At 37.1% G+C, this 18,653-nt stretch overlaps 1 protein-coding gene across 3 annotated transcripts; it reads right to left on the bottom strand.

Moving 5' to 3' along the window:
• Positions 1 to 1,087: 1,087 nt before the first annotated feature.
• On the bottom strand, positions 1,088 to 18,194 carry LOC115419004 (aminoacylase-1A). 3 transcript variants are annotated; one of them, XM_030133586.1, is made up of 15 exons: positions 18,036 to 18,194; positions 17,553 to 17,694; positions 13,579 to 13,643; positions 13,357 to 13,461; positions 13,169 to 13,263; positions 12,892 to 12,968; positions 11,427 to 11,516; positions 8,883 to 8,939; positions 8,689 to 8,762; positions 8,231 to 8,280; positions 7,223 to 7,367; positions 5,646 to 5,714; positions 5,493 to 5,572; positions 3,861 to 3,921; positions 1,088 to 3,552 (listed from the first exon to the last, which is right to left on the bottom strand). In XM_030133586.1, the coding sequence occupies exons 2-15, from the start codon at positions 17,677 to 17,679 to the stop codon at positions 3,388 to 3,390; spliced, it is 1,260 nt and encodes a 419-aa protein (XP_029989446.1). In that variant the 5' UTR covers positions 17,680 to 17,694; positions 18,036 to 18,194; the 3' UTR covers positions 1,088 to 3,387. The 3 variants fall into 3 exon arrangements, with proteins under 3 accessions (XP_029989446.1, XP_029989447.1, XP_029989448.1); XM_030133587.1 differs by having other exon boundaries at positions 17,553 to 17,726; positions 18,036 to 18,097; XM_030133588.1 differs by having other exon boundaries at positions 17,553 to 17,709; positions 18,037 to 18,055.
• Positions 18,195 to 18,653: the final 459 nt, after the last annotated feature.

Here is an 18,653-nt window from a genome sequence, read left to right as displayed (position 1 = left end):
TATGTACACTGCAGCTCATTTTTGACCCAGAGAACTGTAGAAATAGATAATTTAGCCAAATTTTTTCAGCTATTATTTTCTGTCAAAGTTGGTAATTTTGGTTGATATTGCCATCAGCCACTATCAGAGCCAATCTGCTGATATCAATAGTTTGATCTGTCACTGTGAGCACTGTCTGATGATTATAAAACGAAAAAAAAATAAAGCACTGACTTCCACGGTAGTGCTAAGATCTTTGTTACCATGGTAATAGTCAGTTTAACTAACCCCTGGCTGGCACAAACTAACACAAAGGAGATCTAATACTGCAGAATGTGAAGGAGAATGGACTAGTCTTGAGTGTGCTGCCGATGTGAACTGTGTTATAAAAAGAGAAAGAGGTGCTGATTTCCTGGCGTACAGTTGATGGTTTCTGGGCATATACTGTCCAGTCTATTATAGGCACTGTGCTAAATGGGAGGCTGGAGGTGACAGGGTCTATACATGATGGGGTAGGTGGAGTGTCAACATGGGAACAGTGATTTTTAGTCGGAGTAATCAGGCCTCAGAGGTGAAGCACATAAAGCCCTCCATTATGGGCATGAGGAAAAAATACTATACTGTACACTGGTGATAAAAGGTGTGCAATATATTGTATGTATTGGAATGCTGCTTTACATAACCAGTGTGGATGCTCTCTACTTTCTCATTTACTGAATTTTGCATTTGTAACACACTCATAATAAATTGCATTAATGCATTACGAGTGACTCATTATTGTTTACCCACAAAAACTGGAGATAATGAGGAATCTGTTTTTTGTTTTTGTTCTTTTACAGCCAGTATAATGATTGTAGTCTATCACTTGTGTAGTCTATTATTGTGTTGGACAGTTATGCAATCGTGTTTATCAGCAACAGAAATGTTCTCGAACATCCCTTCTGTCTACTATTAACAATGACAGTAGTGAGTAAAACCTTTCATTATTTCTTATAGTATTTTGTTTATATAACGCTACATAAATGTGCTTAAATGTTGAAATGGGAAAAAATTCTTAAAATTAAATGTAAGATATAAAAAATCTCAGGTTTTGTGCTTCAGATTTTTCTTGGTCAAACTAAAAATTCCACTAAAATAAATAATGTAACAAGAAAACACAACCGACTGCCCACAGTACAGTAACTTCAGAATGGTAATTTGTGACAGACTACAATTAATCCTCTCTTCTGGAGGGTTTGGCTGTAATTAGCACCAGAGGATAGTTGTAGTTGCACAACAGGAGGGTGCAGTATAGAAGGAAATGCCACTCAGCCGGAAGATTTACAGTGTGTTCCTTCATTCACTGCAGCATTTGTGAATATTAACAGCTCTCTCCAGAAGCAGGAACAGCAAAGAACGAAGACTCAGCACTATGATGCTGAATATAAAGCAGCTCTTAGATCAGTCACATGAAGGCTGATTGTGTGGATACATAGACTGTATTGACTTTATTTTTTAATTTATTTTCTGATCAATTTTATTCCCGTTTTGTAGAAAATGTATGCTTTTCCCTCAGCCTGCCTTATGTTTCCTCACAGGAATTATGTCTGCAAGTTAGTCCCCTACCTGCAGTATGTCTTTAAGGCTGTTTGTGCACCACAGAGATATTGCTGATAAGATGCCAGTGGGATGTGGGGAAACAGGTGGGGTCGGGTTAAAGCTCCCCATGTGGGTTAGCTCCCTGTTTATATTACCTTGACCCAGACTTGAATCCTCACCTCACCCTGCCAGATCATGACCTCAGACTATGGGGAAAAACAGAGGGGGACTGCACTGCTACCATGTTATCAACAGACCAATAACACAAAGATATTGTACATTCCTCAGTCCCTGAACTGATGCATTTCAACATATGCAGCAGCAAAAGACAATACTAAACAGAAGAATATCACACCTTTCTTTCTTTCTTTCTTACTTTCTTTCTAAGACTGTTAAACAGCATTTGTTTTCCGCAGTCAAACATTCAGATGCTCGACAGTTGACCCGACAGGATGACTGCACCTATTCCTGCCCCCTCTGGGAGGAAGGATGTGGGTTCAGCTTTTAGTCATCTCCCTCTCAGCCCCATGTGCTAATACTGCTGTCATGTCCTGGGGAGAGAGAAGACTAATTACCGACTGCACGGCCTTCCTGCCAGTCCCCCTTGGAGAGTCATACGCTGTTAATTGGACGACAACTCCAAAGGGAGCTCAACTGTAGATGAGTCCAACCTTTACCTCGTGTAAACAGCATTTTCATTATAAATCAAAAGGAAACCTTTAATCTGTTGTTTCCTCCACTGCACCTCCATTTCATAATATCCCTCTTTAGGATTATTCTTTTTTTGTTTTACATTTAAACTAACCTCTCCTGCATAAATCTAAAATCTTTTTATGCCATTTGTTTATCATCGTCTGGCCAGACATGTTTAGTTATACAATATAAACAGAAACATATTAAAGACACTTTGAGATATTTATGTTGCTTCCACTGATGCACTAGAATAATTACTATTCACTGAATATTTAAAGACATATTTTGGATAAAATTATCTTTATTCCTGCCTTCCTGATTGTTGCCATTTGAGGAAAAGTGGAATCAGTGGTTTATGCTGAAAATCAGTGGGCCGTGGGCGTCCTCATTCACTCTCATTCAGAACACCACAGCAGTGTACCTGCGGATAATGTTGGAGAGCACTTTATGATAATATGATGGCTGCACTGATGGATTCAGTGTTTTCACTGATGTTTGGAAAGTGTTATTGATGTAGTTATGGTAAATTTAATATCCTGTCCTTGAAGCAGATGGTTGGTTCTGCAGGTTAAACGCCTTTGCTGTAGGCAGCAAGATCTCACTCTGTGTAACACAGATCTCATTTTGTTTCGCACTGATAGGTATTTTTAACTATTAGTGCGCTGAACACAGGCCTTTTCTCTTTTCATGTGAAAAACAAAATAATTCTCAACAAATACATAAATCTGTTATTTATTAATTCATTTTTATTGAATAAAATTCTTGAAAACATTTTCAAATTTCACTAAATTAAAAAAGTGTTTAATAATTCACATTTGAGTTATTCATGGATGATGATATAGATTTTTTCCTTATTAATTTAAACTACTGTTTTCACAATAGCTGATATTCCCACACATTCAACCAACAATGACATACACTGCCTAAAAAAACAGTTGTAATAATAAGTAATGGAAAGCTCTTGTGCCTACATCCTGAGAATCATAAAAATAAAATTATAGTACCAAAGGTACTGCTCAGTTGGCTTTATTATACATGTGTTATTATTATTCTTTGGTAATCTATGCAAAAATTCAAGTTAAATAATTAGATCATCAGTGAAATGTGGTTCAGAGATCATTAGAAATAAAGACTTATCTAAGCCTCATCAGGAAAGGCAACCACGCCGGCCAGAGCTGGGATGAGTTTCTCGTACACACTGATGCCTCTCAGAAAGACCTGCTCATTCAGATACTCGTTGTGATCGTGCAGCAGGATTGGTGTCCGGTTCATTGGTGAAAAGCCGATAGCAGGGATCCCAACCTATAACCATTTCAGGATTTCATGATAGACGCTCAAATAAACATTCATAGTGGCCACCTGTAAATGTTTCAGTTGCTATAAACCAGGGGTCACCAACCCTGGTCTATGAGAGCCACTATCCTGCATGTTTTAGATGTTTCCCTCTTCCAGCACACCTGATGATCGTTATCAGGCTTCTGCAGAGCTTGATGATAGGCTTATCATTTGAATCAGGTGTGTTGGAAGAGGGATCCATCTAAAACATGCAGGATAGTACCTCTCGAGGACCAGGGTTGGTGACCCCTTCTATAAACAGTTCTTATACTCACCGCTCGGATAAAACGGCTATCTGTCGCAGCTGGAAAGATCTCCTTTTCCAAAGTCATGTTCCTACAGTGGAAATGTTGACACAACACTTGGTTTGTATCATAAAAAGATCAGACGCAGTAAAGTCAAGAACAATCTTCATGGTTCCCAGTGTGTGTGGTAAAAATGTTCAAGACACATTTTAAGACTTCTACAACGTACTGCCCTACTTCTTTCCAGTATAAGACATATCTATGTAGGATATGCAAAGAAGAAATTATTTTGCACAAGTACAGAGAATAGTGGGAACTGCAGGAACATTTACAGGAAAGGTGTGAAGAGTCACAGAATTTATTTAAAGAGTTTTAAACAACAAAAAAAGAGGATACAAGATTCTTATTTTATGAACCATTTGCACAACAGAGTGAATAAATTCTGGTCTGATAAATCTTCATTCATTGTAACAGATGTACAGTTTTCTACTAGGCAGTAAAATTACTCAGCATCATTAGAGTGTTTAGAATAAAGAATTTGTAGGTTATGTCAAAGATGTCGGTATATCGGACTGGAGACACATTCACTGTATATATTCTCACCAACGGGCTAGAGCTGGGGTGTCCCAGGCCACTTGAGATCCCACCGGGCTGTATGTGGCCCCTGAACTAAACCCAGCTCAATACCCTTGAGGTTTAATGTCTTCAGTGTAATTTTTGTGTTTTGCAAATTCATCCCGTGGGCCAGATTGGACCCTTCGGCAGGCTGGTTTTGGCCCCTGGGTCATATGTTTGACACCCCAGCACTAGAGGATTTAAGTGACCACTAGAGGGACCAAAGAATCATTAAACTCCTCTCCCAGACCATTGAAAACTAACACCATCAAGGTGTGAGAAAGTGACACGGGACTGTGACTGACTTTCAAAATAATCAACTGGATGTTTTTGTTTGAGGAAGAAAACTTGATTTTTCCATAATGCAGATGTGGTAAAAATGAGCTTCACACTATATTCAGTGAAGGATACAGTCTGTGGATAATTGATGTTGATTTGTTGGTAGTTGTGAGTGTGTTCTGGTTCACGACTTCCCACTGCTGTTGACAGTTTGTAATATCAATGCTATACTACCTTTGTACAGGTGACATTATGCAGGTGCATTAGATCATAAATACAAACTCTCTTTCACACATCCATCAGAAAAAACGCTTGCTCTGTTTGATGAGCTTGTGTGACACTGTGTAGGTGACTTTAGCTGCTGGATTATTGGCTGGACGACTGATTTGTGAAAATATTCTACTAAGAAATTAAGTTGGAAGACAATTTTTTTCTTCTTTTTCTCATGATGATAACTTTATGACAGTCAGCAGAACATAGGTTCTAATGCCCAGACAAAACATAATACTGCCTTTTTATCATTATATATTCTTATTATTTTCTAATTTGTTATTTTGTTTTCCTTTGAGGACATTGTGAGTTTGATTACAATGATCCGCTTTCTCCTTTTTACTGGATCGTGTGAACAGAAAGACATTTTGCATCTTTTGCATGTACTCTGAGAACCGACTGCCCTGTAGTTTCCTCTGTGTCTGCACTCTGTATGAAACAGCAAAGCAGTAGATACATGCACTACAGATGATGAATTACTGTGTGCTGGATACTCACATTTCCTTGCAGGCTGCACTAAAAGCACTCCACCATGGATCGCTCTCCTCTGTGGAGGTCACATTCTGGTTCATATGTTTCTACAAAGGATGACATCAGGTTTAGACAATATGACAAAAGGAATGCATTATAACAGAGTATGAGTACACCTACCTGAGCAAATTCATAAGTGACATCCTCCCCTGCTTCCTTACACCACTGCTGGATCTGTCCTTCAAACTCCTTGTAGGAAAATATTTCAGAGGTTAGTGTTAATATTGAGACTGTGGTGATTCTGAACAGGCTGGCAGACATAAATCTGTCTTATTCTAGATGTCTGTATGTCTCTTACCAAGAGGCATTAAGTCATTGTCCAAGCTTCACATAGGGGAGACTGGGGACAGTTGTAACACGGGTCAGATGTAACACTTGCAATTACTCCAATCAGGAACAAGTTAGGACTCACCTAATTCACTCTGCACATGCTCATTTAGTACTTAGTCCACATGGGAAGTTGTAGTGCCATGAGGCAGACACATCAGAATTTGTGAGGGAAAACATAATTTTGTAGTAAGAAAGTAATTTTTTTTGCTCAAATTACTTTTGTGATTACATAGCTTGCTTTGTAGTTGGACTCATGAAAGGTATATCATGTTGATTATGTGTCTGTTTAGCTATCTTTCATTCAGGTTATTTGTGGTAATGTTTTAGCTTCTAGCTGTAAGGCTAGCTAACTCATCACTAATGCACTCAGGGACAGTTGGAACAAACTTGCTTGGGGTAGAATGTAACACTTTCTAAAATGTTACGACCTACTCCAAGCTAAAATTCAATTGTTTTTCCAGGATTTCACGACCATGGGAACCCTGCAACTTTTTTTTTTTTTTTAGTTTTAACATGCCTAGGTCTCGGAAGAGAAATTCTGATGGGGGGGGGGGGGGGTGCCTCTGGACTTAAACTGATGTAAAGGTCCACAGAAAGTCAGTCAGATCTGTAGCAAAACTGTATGCCATGTCACTCTATACAGATTCTGCAAAGGGAGGAAGAAGTTGGAAGATCAAGCCAACTTCCACAAGTAGGCTACAACTCTGTCACAAAACGTGTTTACTGATCAACAAGAAAGGATTTTGGCAGAGTATCTGAAAGGTGCTGCTAATACATACTATGGACTGTGTCCCCGAGAGATAAGCCCATAAGAATTGAGGCTAAGCCAGGCTGGATTTATGAAAGTTATACTGGTGGCAATATATAAAATATATACTGAATAGAGAAATTTTTTAACATTTTTTTTTTATATGTTTAACATTACAGGTAAGAGAACTTGCATATCAGCTTGCAGAAAAATATGGCTGCAAACATCCAAAGTCATGGGATGAGACTTCAACTGCTGGTCCAGATTGGTTTTCCGTCTTTATGAAACGAAACCCAACTCTTTCCATTAGTCAGTCAATATCTTAAGTCATTGTCATGGTCCTGATTTTATAATGTTACATTTTACCCCAAAGTATGTTACAACCCCGGACTATGGGGTCAGTTGTAACATTTCACTCCTTGTGTTTGAGATTAAGTCATGCATTTTCTATTTGTGTTGCACAGACATTTTCTAGGTCATTTATTAGCAGACACTTGAAGCTAGTTTACATAACAGTTTGAAGACACTGGGTTAAAAGACCTCAAAGCTAGAGACAGAAATGTAAAAAATGTTACAACTGTCCCAGGTCTCCCCTACTGTACATCCAGACTCTACAGACCTGTAGATTTACTGTGGGTGGTATTCTCAGGTCAAAGCTGACATCCATTTCAGCTGGGATGACATTGTAGGCCACGCCCCCTTTCACCATGGTCATATTCACGGTGGTGACATCTCCGAGTGTAAAACACTCACTGGTATTTAGCCTGAAATCAACATTATATCTTTAGATTAGACTGTGATCAGTAGAACATCATATGCATATGGTCAACCATGAAAATCTTAAATTAAAGAGGGCTACACTGAAAAAGAAATTTGACCAAGTCCCTGAAGTCACTGCTTCTACTTTTACTGCTTTTACTTCCATAATCCAACATATTTATATCTGGTATTGTCTCAATACAGGTGCTCATTAATGTGCACTGTCCCTGCCAAATACACTAATAAATAAATAAACTTACACAGACCCTTCTTAATGATAGAGAAAGAGGACATTAATAATTCAAATGCCACACAACATGTTTTCTACATTTCCAGAGGTCAGGAAAAGAAAAACACTTAATGTACACTCACTAGGATATGCCACACAGCTGCAAATATGGTTAAAAATGAAAACACACTTTATTCAGAGGCTGCAGTACATGAAGACCTATTAAATATCCCTCTAAATATCAAGCAACACCTGAATAATAACATCACTAATTCCTGAATATCACTTCCATTTTAGTGGAATGATCCTGTTAAACATGCTTAAGCAGTGCAGATTATTGCCTCTACACGGTGGTTAATCCATAAATCAGAGACACTCATATTCTTCAGCTTTCAGCATAAATGTCACATTTTTAGTGTACAGTTGGTTTATTAAAACATTTTAGCAGCTCTACTCTTGCTGGTGAGAAACACATCCTCCAAAACCTTCAAGCCGGTTAAACCTGGTCTCTTGAGTGGCTTCAGATCAGAGGATTACACATGTGTCACAATTAACACAAATCATCCCAAAGTGACGCATTAAGGAGTAAATCTGCCACATTTCCAACATGTCCAGAGACAAACTTTATTTAAATCTCACCTGTGTTTCTCTTTCTCCCTGAAGTCAAGGAAAGAGTTGATGATTTGGCGCTGAAAAGGAAAAGACAATCATAACATTCCTTTTTACATGTGATTGTTTAATTATATTACATTATTATACGTTATTACATCAGGAACAATTGTCACATTCCATTTTAATACATTGTAATAGAGCAAAAAAAGAGGGGGGGGGGGCTGCAAACATTACATTTCAATGGCGGACACCTTTAAAAAACCCAGAGGAATGACCTCTTGATAATTAAGTTGAATGCATGAGTTAATTTTATCTGTTAGTTTACATAAAGTCTGATCATAATGATGATATTTATTCAGTCTGAGGTTTCCAGCAGTTTTCAAAATCCTCTCATTCCAGTCTTAGAATAAATGTTAGTTTCTCTGTTCTCAACCAGAGGAGTTTCAGATGTCGTCCATGACTATTTAATTTTTAACATGACTCACCAGCTTCTCAGCCGCAGTATTTTCCACAAATCTAGACCCATGGCCTGGACTGCCCGGGCAGTGGATTGTAATCCCTGCAAAGAAGCGAGAAATCTACTTTATTCATGATGGACCCATGTGTTTAAAACAACTAACATCACATTTCATCATCGTGGAATATGTCCGGCTAGTGGAAGTTTGTGTATTTTACTCACACCAGGGGTTCCTTTCTCCATAAAACACAGTGAAAGCCTCACTGGGATTGGCCAAACCTGCAGAACACACACAGAAAAATTCAATCACTTGTGTTCAGACTCACAAATCCTTAATGTAATAGGAGAAATGGTTTGTTTTACAACTACACAACAGACAGAAACACAAAAATGCATCTGTGTAACATGTAAAATACTATTAATAATTATACCATATGGAAAAACCTTTTTACAAATATAAATGTCTGAACAACTACATAGAGGAAACCAGTATTACTGAACATACAAAGTTAGTTTGCTCTGGTGGCAAGAGAAAGAGTGAGAAGAGTTTAGTAAAACATGTTATGCCAGTTAGTCTAAGGCTAACTGTGCTTCTCTGTCCACCCACAACACAGTGGAGTGAGTGATAAACATTGGCTGTTTTCAAAACTGCATAATTTCTGCTACTGGCAAACGGATTCTGATCAAAAGTGGTTAATGACAAATGTGAAAACCTACAGTGTGCCAAATACACCAGGATGTACTGTATACTAGACTGACCACAGCCTGCTACCTGGGCTATCAGTGTGATATACTGCATCCCATGATGCATTGCAGTCATCATCTTTGTCTTCTTTTGATCATAGCAGATGACAAATAGAGTTTAAGATGTAATGCAACCACCGACTATGCTTAAGTGTAGGAAAGACTGCACTACTGACAGATGATCAAGTATTATGTTGTTCTGAGCACCGATACAGGTTATCAATGGAACTGATCACTGATATATGGAACCAATACACACAGTACTGTGCAAAAGTCCTAGGTCCAGCATCAGGTTTGTTGAATTAGTATAGTTACAATGACACAAATTCATTTCTCAGTGTCTGTGTAAGATGCAATCTGGATACACAGGAAGTATACACAGCAGTAAAAACAAAAGTTTCAGGGAAGAACAGCTTCTAAACCAAAGTTTTAGTATTAAATGTGACCTACTTTTGCAGTTAACATGTCTTTAACTGTTTTGTCCAGACAAAATGATACTTATTGCATAAATTTTCTGATGTTTTATATCAGGTTTCATTCAACACGTCAGATGTTTCAAACCGTTTGTGCTGCTTCTTGTCATGGGGTCAGGGGTCACCCAAACAGTAACTTTAACCTCTAGAACCCATTGATTTTGTCCACATTGTATATTGTATATTTTGAAACTCTGTCTTTCTTGTTTATCTATTTTATTTCATTTTTTACTGCATGTTTCTAACCTATTCCATGTTCTATGTATGCACCAAACCACTGAAGCAAATTCCTAGAAATGTAAACCCTGTTTACATGGCAATAAACATGATTCTCATTTTGATTTAGTTTAGTATTTTGTGTGTCCTTAAAGGTTGTGCACATATTTCCTGTATTTTCTTGTTGTATTTGAAGAAAAGACAATGAGAAATAAATATGCATACTCATTTCAATACTGCAAAACCAACAAAGCCAAAGGTTGTCTAAAACTTTCACATGGTACTATACATCTGCAGTGAAGATATGAATCTTAGTATCGATGCACTGTCTTTCAAATCAAATAAAGACAAAAATGTTAGCTGTATGTATTCTGAATTTTCACCATGGCGTGAACCACTGATATTATAAATAAGTATGACTAGGTAAATAAAGGTTCTTCACAATAATTACTATCAGACAGAGCTGTAGGTGGGACATCACTCCTGAGTGGTAAACAGAGATAGCGAGGCTGTATCCAAGCCAAAGTAGAGAATATCTAAGCTATTTTTGGACTTTTGTGCCCTACCAGGCGAACTACCAGGGCACCACAAGCTGTGCATCTGTAAAAGGTTTGACTTGAACAGATAACAGATTTAAAGCAAAAAATACTGATGCCAATAATTGGCCAAATGTGAATATCAGCCCTGGTAATCAGTCATGGTCAATAAATGGTCTGTTCTTACTATTTACAGACATTAATGAGAATATACAGCGACAGAGATTTGGGCAAAAATGTTAATATGTGACAAAAATAGAAAACAGTTTAAAATACATGAGAGGATTCATAAAATCATGCAAATATAACAAATGTTGATAAGCCTGGTGATCAAGATGTATCCAGTATGTGATTCCAAACCCATCATTATCTCTAACAGGCTGGAATCGTAACAGTCCTGTCCTTTCTACCACATTTCCCATGATGTCAAGTCCCTCTTCAACAACAGAAGCTCTTTTCATCACCTTTTTAGTTTTCTGTGTAAAGTTAAATATAACAAAGATAGGGCAGAGATTCACAAAGAAACAAAAATGGCACCTTATATGACCTTACACCGATTTAATGGGGTTGAATTAAAACCCTTTTTTATTCATCTAATGTTGTATTAAGGTCATAGTGCCCTACATTTTACTCTACAATGTCTATACGTGGTGCTGTTTGTTTTGTGTGTGTTTGAGGTGTTTTGTAATTCTGCCATTTACCTGGTATACCCTCTGACCCCAGTTTGACTTTATTAAATGACTGCGAGCTCCTATTCATTAACTTTTCAAAGATGCTGTTAACAGTTATTTATTTACCTTCGTCGAGTGCAAAGCCAATGTTTAAGTTTTTAAACTCTGGATGGTTCACAAATGTCTCCATTCCCTTGTGACCCCCAACTTCTTCATCTAAAAAGAAAACATGCACAAAGGTTAATTATTATTATTATTATCACTTCCCAAGAATGTTCATAGCTGGTAAGCATTTACTGCAAATGCTTCTAAAGTAAATGCACACAGTTGTAAAGGGTTTAAAAGGGTTATATGTATTCTGGTCTTGATTATTATGCAATTTCACATCATTCTGTTTTTGATAATTCTGATATAACTGGCAAGGAAACTGATCTGTAGACATGTTTGTTTACTCAATAACTGCAGCTATTCTTTCACATTTGAACGCTTTGTCTTCAGAAATGTTAATACTTTGGGATGTCTATGTATTTTTGTGGGTATCACCTGGATGAGGGAAGAGGGTGGGGCTGGGGGATATCAACTTGTGTAAAATGTGTTCATAAAATGATAAATAAAGATGTAAAAAAAAAAAAAGGGTCATATGCAGTATTGATATTCCAAACTCTCAACGGCAAGGGGTCTTTGTATTACAACCGAAACCACCAACGAATCAACGCTATGTATCCAGAGAGTGTATCACCCATAGAATAAATCATAAAGCTCATTGTTTACACACATCTGTATTATGGTATCATCAGGTTTCTTTCTTCAAACAAAAAAACCCCCCTCAAAGATAGTTATTTGAATAGTCGATAATATGAACAGTCTTCATATAAGTTATTGTGTTACTTCTCTGATATTTAACATTCCAGCTCTGTTTTCAGACAAAACAGCCACAGTAAAACCACAAATCACCACTGTTTTCCATACAGTTTGTGCCATCAGTAGCTGCTTTAAAGATCTGTATGGAATCGTCAAAACTGACACAGTTTAGTCTGAACTGTGGATCAACAAATGGCTAACCTAGCAAAGATAATAACATCACATAATAACTTTATACCTTCATACGCCTCATAATCAAATCAGAGAAACACTATGATTTCTGCATCAAACTGGATTCTTTTCATTTAGAGCTGTGTCCAGTGGTGAAAAAAACAACAGTGTTTCTAGCTTTTATCACTTTGACACTTTCTGTGACTCCAAAAGTTGTTTCTTAGTGGTTTTCATCCCATTTTGTCACTTTCTGACACTTTGCTCAAAGGCCCCATGGTGTTAGTTTTCCTCACCATGGAAGACCAGCAGACAGCAGTGACTCACTACTCCCTCTAGTGGTCACATAAATCTGTTGGGCTGTGGATATAAATACATTCAGTTCATATCACTACAATTCAACACACTGGCCCCTTTAGTGTAACTTCAGAGCCTTTTGGTGTAAAACACTCTGATGATTTAGGTAATTTTTTAAATGTTTGAAACCAGAAAAATACTACATATAACCCCTTTAAAGATTTTAGAACAGACAAGAAATATATACATTTAAAAAAACACTTACCAGGAACAAACATTAGGTGCACAGTGCGCATCAGTTTCCGTCCCTCTGACTTCAGTCTCCGAATCGCCTCGATGTATCTGAAGAGAACAAAAGTACAAACAGCAAATTTGGGACAGACATAAAAGAAGCACAAAGAGTCTGAACTGACTGTATGCAGGTTGGTTGTGTGGGTGATACACTTGTTTCTAATCGAACAACATTAAAAGTGAGGATCACAATAATACTAGAGCACAAATCCTGTTCAATGAGACAAGTTATCAAGGCAGTTTATACCCACTGTATAGTTACACATTTCATGTCCTGTGTTCCCCGGGCATAAATGTTGCCCTCTGCATCTTTGAAAGCACTGAAAGCATCGTATTTCCAATGTTCCTGGAGAAGAGATTGATATCAAATCTATTTTTTTCATGTCTGTTACAGTTAATGACAGGATTGTAACACCTTTAATAAAGCAAGATGCCGTACCTGAAAAACAGGCACAACATCCGTGTGGGAATTTAATAAGACGGACTTCAGCTTCGGGTTTGTTCCTTCCCATGTCATGATTGATACAACCCTGCCCGGAAAAACCTACAGAGACAAGAAACAAGACACTAAAGGCACGCAAAATAAAGCTTTGTGGAAATATCCCTTTCTTCTGTCTTTGTTCATATATAAAGTATCAGTATATTCTGTTTTGCTACACACCTCAATCTTCTTCATGGGTAGCTGAAGCTCTGCTGCTATTCTGTCCAGGAACTTAAGAGCAGCATCTATAAATGAACACATTGCAGAGAAAGAGTCTTTAAATATTAATAACTATGTAGAATGTTTCCTGGAAATAGTCATGTAGCCTCAAATCAGAAAGAATTGGGAGAGTATGAAAAAAAAAGACACTAGTCGCTAAAATTTACTTGACTTGTATTTCGTTGTAGACACTATGAATTGGACATATTTTGATTTCAGTTGGAAATATGCATCTATTCCTCGCATTCGGGCTGCAACACATTCAAGAAACAGTTGAGAAACAGGATATTTAACACACGTAATGGGTTAAAATAATTAATAAACATTGTGTAAAGTCCTGAAGTCACAGTCCAGGGTGACCTTGGCAAAGGTCATTTGCACTTCAGTGTCACAATGTATTTTTCAGCATTAATTGTCTTGGAGTGAAACATGATGCCTTCATGACAATAAACTGTCCGGGAACACCATGCATAATTCACAAAAAACAACGCGGCATTGTTGCACATCAATCATTAAACCTGTTTGTAGGAAGAATGGGACAAAATTACACCTGAAACACTTCATCGCTTGGCGTCTTCAGTCCTTTAACTGTTGTGCAAAGACACGACAACATTCCATGGGGGAAATGATTTACTTTGATTATTTTTGGAAGAACTGTGTTGCACGAATCCAAATCCAGTGCTTCTTTTTCAGTATCATACTGAATAATTTAGTAATGACGATTTTCAGTGTGAATTTTGACTCTAATACTGGTGTGTCAAACATACAACCCACAAGCCAAAACCACATCAACAAAGGGTCCAATCCAGCCAGTGGGAAAAATGTGTGAAATGCAAAAACTACACTGAAGATATCAATAATCAAGGGTGTAGAAATCATTTCAGGTCAGAGGCCACAAACAGCCCAATTTAATCTGAAGTAGGTCAGACCATTAAAATACTATAATAATAATATATAAATAATGACAACTCCAACAATTGTTTCTCTTTGTTTTACTTAAAAAAAAAGTTAAATTACATGAAAATAGTTACATTTAGAAACTATCCTTTCACAAAAATTGTGAATAACCTGAACAAATATGAACAACCTGAAATGTCTTAAGAGATGTAAGTGCAACAATATTATGTCTGTTACTAAATGTTTTGTGCCTTTGTAGATCCACTGTGAACTGTAAGCTGAAATGGACAAGTGTGAATGATAAGCTGAGGCATAATATTCTTAAAATTGCCCTTCTTTTTTTTATGACTTGCATTTTTTATTTCATTTTTCCAAACATATCACATCATCACACATCAAATACTAACATTAGAGCATCGGTAATTCACCCACCCATAACCAGAAGGTGTCTTCATATCGATATAGTGGCTATTTTTCCCGCACACATCAACTTTGAGTATCCATGTATATAATACATACATACATACACACACCATAAATATCTACATAGAGGTGTCTAATCATAATAGACACACATACAAACACGAGGTATGTGACCATTGTCTTTTCAGTGTGAATCCTCTTAGCCTTTAGTCTTTAAAATTTAAGATTCCAGGTATTTGCTCCATTTCAAAAGTTATTTTTCTGTCTCATCTTGCATCCTAGATGACATTCTTTAATATGCCGCTACTTTTCCCACTTCCGTCATCCACTCCTGGAACAGAGGCTCTCCATATTTCTTCCAGTTTCTCATTATAATTTATAGTCCAGTCCTTAGAACAGTCTGTAACCAGTCTTTTAGTGGAAAAATTACCCTTATTTTAAAGAAATTTCAGGTTGTTCATATTTGTTCAGGTTATTTGCATTTTTAAAGGATAGTTTGTAGATGTAAACATTTTCATCCTGTAATTTGTCTTTTTTCACTCTAAAGTTTGGAGGTGATCTTATTTATAGGCTGTTTAGTTATTATTTTACTGCTTCAGCTGACTTGAGATCACATTGGGCTGTATGTGACCTCTGAACTAAAAGGAGTCTGACACAACTTGTTCTGTTCTTACTTGTACTGCTCTGTGGTTAATAAGTCACAATTAAATTAAGTTTTGCTGCTTTACTTAATTGTTTAACTAAACTGTCATCACCTATTTCTGCCTCTTTATTCAGGTCAGAGTGTGGATGCAATCAGATAAGAACGGCATCATAAAATCTAAATACCCTTCGGTCCAAGAGTTTTAATCAGTTGACTACAGGATCTCCTACCTATGGTCACTGGAACTTCTCAAAAATAAAAAGTAAACATAAAGCACCCTGATCATTTCAGTTGGCAGCAGAAGAGGACAAACCTGCTGTTTTCATCACCAAAAACCATCATAATCAGTGTACAATTAGGGTTTTTTCCCCACAACAAACATTCAGACATAGATAAAGTGTATTTAAAGTCCAGCCAACACTGATAAAAACTGGACTTTGATAAGATGATATAACTGAAAACACTCTTACACCTTCCTAGAGAGTAATACATTTTACATTAGAGCACAGGTGTCAAACATGCAGCCCGGGGGCCAAATCCAGCCTGCCAAAGGGTCCAGTCTGGCCCCTGGGATGAATTTGTGAAATACAACATTACACCGAAGATATTAATCATTTTAGTTCAGGTTCCACAAGAAGACCAATTTAATCTCCAATGGGTCAGATCAGTCAAATACTATCATAATAATCTATAAATACTCCCAATTCCAAATTTTTCCCTTTGTAAATGTAAACATTTTCATGTCATTTTACTGTATTTACACTAAAACAAACCAACTTTTCACAAAAACACAAAAAATCTCAATAAATATGAACATTCTGAAATGTCTGAAGTGTAATTTTAACAATATTCTGCCTGTTATTAGATGTTTTGTGTATTTGTAGATCCACTGCGATCTGTATGTTGTAATTTACATGTGTAAATGAAAAACTGAGACATAATATTGTTAAAATTGCACTTAGTTTTCTTAAGAAATTTCCGTTTGATCATGTTATTAACATTGCTTTAAAAGAAAATTGGTAAATGTAAACATTTTCATTGCATAATTTTACTTTTTTTGCTCTAAAACACTGAGGAAAGTTTGGCGTTGACATTATTTATATGTTACTACAGTGGTTCCCAACCTTTTTTGGTTCATGACCCCATTTTAACATCACAAATTTCTGGCGACCCCAAACATTCAAAACGGAAACTTCTTTTTTTTTTTTATGCTAAAATTAATTTGTTTTTGATCATGTCATAGTTTGCTGTACTATGTTCCAAATAAACATTAATTTTAGATGACATTTAGTCTATATAACGTATATTATTAAGGATGGAGGCAGAAAAGCCAGGTGTAGATTACTGCACAAAGTGAGAATATTATTTTCCTTGGTCAGGATATGTACAGTCAGTCCAGCTTGGATTTACAAGGCTGACAATTAATACTGAACAAACAATAACTCAAACTATGAATTATGAAAGAGCTGCAGCATCTGAAACCAACCACAGTGAACATTTGACAGATAAACAGTACCACAGTGCTTCAGTTTCAGACTCACAGTTTGTCTTTTATGGATTGGGATTGTCTCTGTCAACTCACCATATATTTTCTATTAGCAAGTTTTTATTTTTATCAATTACTAGAAATTTCAGGCGACCCCATTTGAATTCCAGGTGACCGCACGTGGGGTCCCGACCCCAAGGTTGAAAAACTCTTTGTTATAATGTTTTTGGTTTTTTTTTGTTTTTTCACTGGTTTGGCCCACTGCAGATCAAATTTGGCTTAATGTGGCCCCTGAACTAAAATGAGTTTGACACCCCTGCATTAGAGGCATGTTAAATGATACAGCAACACTCGTGGGTCTACTGAGTAATGAGGTTTTTTGTTTGTTTTTTGTTTTTTTATTTACATCTACAGACTATTTTGGCATTATTCCAAGCTGCAGGTAACATAGTGGACCTAGACTGCACAGGGCTGGATGTGTCTCACCATAGTCTGGTTCTGGGTGGACAGTTTTGAGACGGAGGTAGTGTCTGAACAGGCTGACAGAAGGGTCCTCTCCCCCAGGTGAGCTCTGTCCTCCATCCACACCTGGACCATCTTTGTCAGGCAGCATGGTGCGATGGATCCACTGAGGACACACGGACACAAACACAATAAAGGCTGAAGGACACGCGTGGAAATCACCTCAAATTATGTTCATTTCTTCCGACATATTGGAGCTAATTAATATGGGGTGGTCAGTCTTATAATAATCTGGTCAAATCTCCAGGAGGTTTTTTTTTTTTTTTTTTTTTTTTAACATTAGCCGTCGCTTCCTGCAGAGTCGATCACAGTCTATTTCTACTGCTGCGTTCATCTGCCACGTCACACACACGTGACTAAAACATTCTTCTACCTTTGACAAGAAACAGAAATGACAGTACAGTTCAATCCACGTCTACGAACTGGAATAAAAGTCCCAATACTCACATTGAACAGTGAATGTGCAGGTCAGGTATGTGCGTAGCTCGTCCTCAGTCAGCTGACCTTCCACAGGACCGCTTCAGGACCTTCACAATAAAAGCCCTGCGTGGAGAAAGTGTCAACAAAGCACACTGTCCGTGGAAAGACAGATAGGATAAAGTCCATCTGGGGAGCTGTCTTTTTGACGCACTTCCCCCTCACTTCTGGATTATCCAAAGTGTAACATCCTGACAGAAAGGAATCACACTGAGTTTATTACAAATCAGGTGTTTACATAAATCACTGCACATGCGCACTTCTGTTGAGGAATTGTAGTCCCGTGTGCTTGCCCCTTGCTGAATTTTTTGTGAACTTGTAGCTAGGTGCGATGCAAATGCAAGAAATAATACCAAAGAAGGATTGTGTATAAATGAAGTACTGAATATATTTCGATGCAAATTTTGTTATTCCACATTATATTTGTATGTGTAAGTTATTCTACTTTAAAAAAAAAAAAAGGTTGCTATAACAGTTAAATAACTGTTCAACAGCACAACAGGTAAGAGAAAAAATATGGATCAACTGAAATATTGAGTTTTTTTTAACATCTAAATTTATTTATAAAAAAAACAAAAGAAAAAAAAT

Source organism: Sphaeramia orbicularis, chromosome 5 (assembly GCF_902148855.1).
Source record: "Sphaeramia orbicularis chromosome 5, fSphaOr1.1, whole genome shotgun sequence".
NCBI classification, from domain to species: domain Eukaryota; kingdom Metazoa; phylum Chordata; class Actinopteri; order Kurtiformes; family Apogonidae; genus Sphaeramia; species Sphaeramia orbicularis.
The sequence above is the reverse complement of the archived record's forward strand: the minus strand, read 5'-3'. Positions and strand labels throughout refer to the sequence as shown.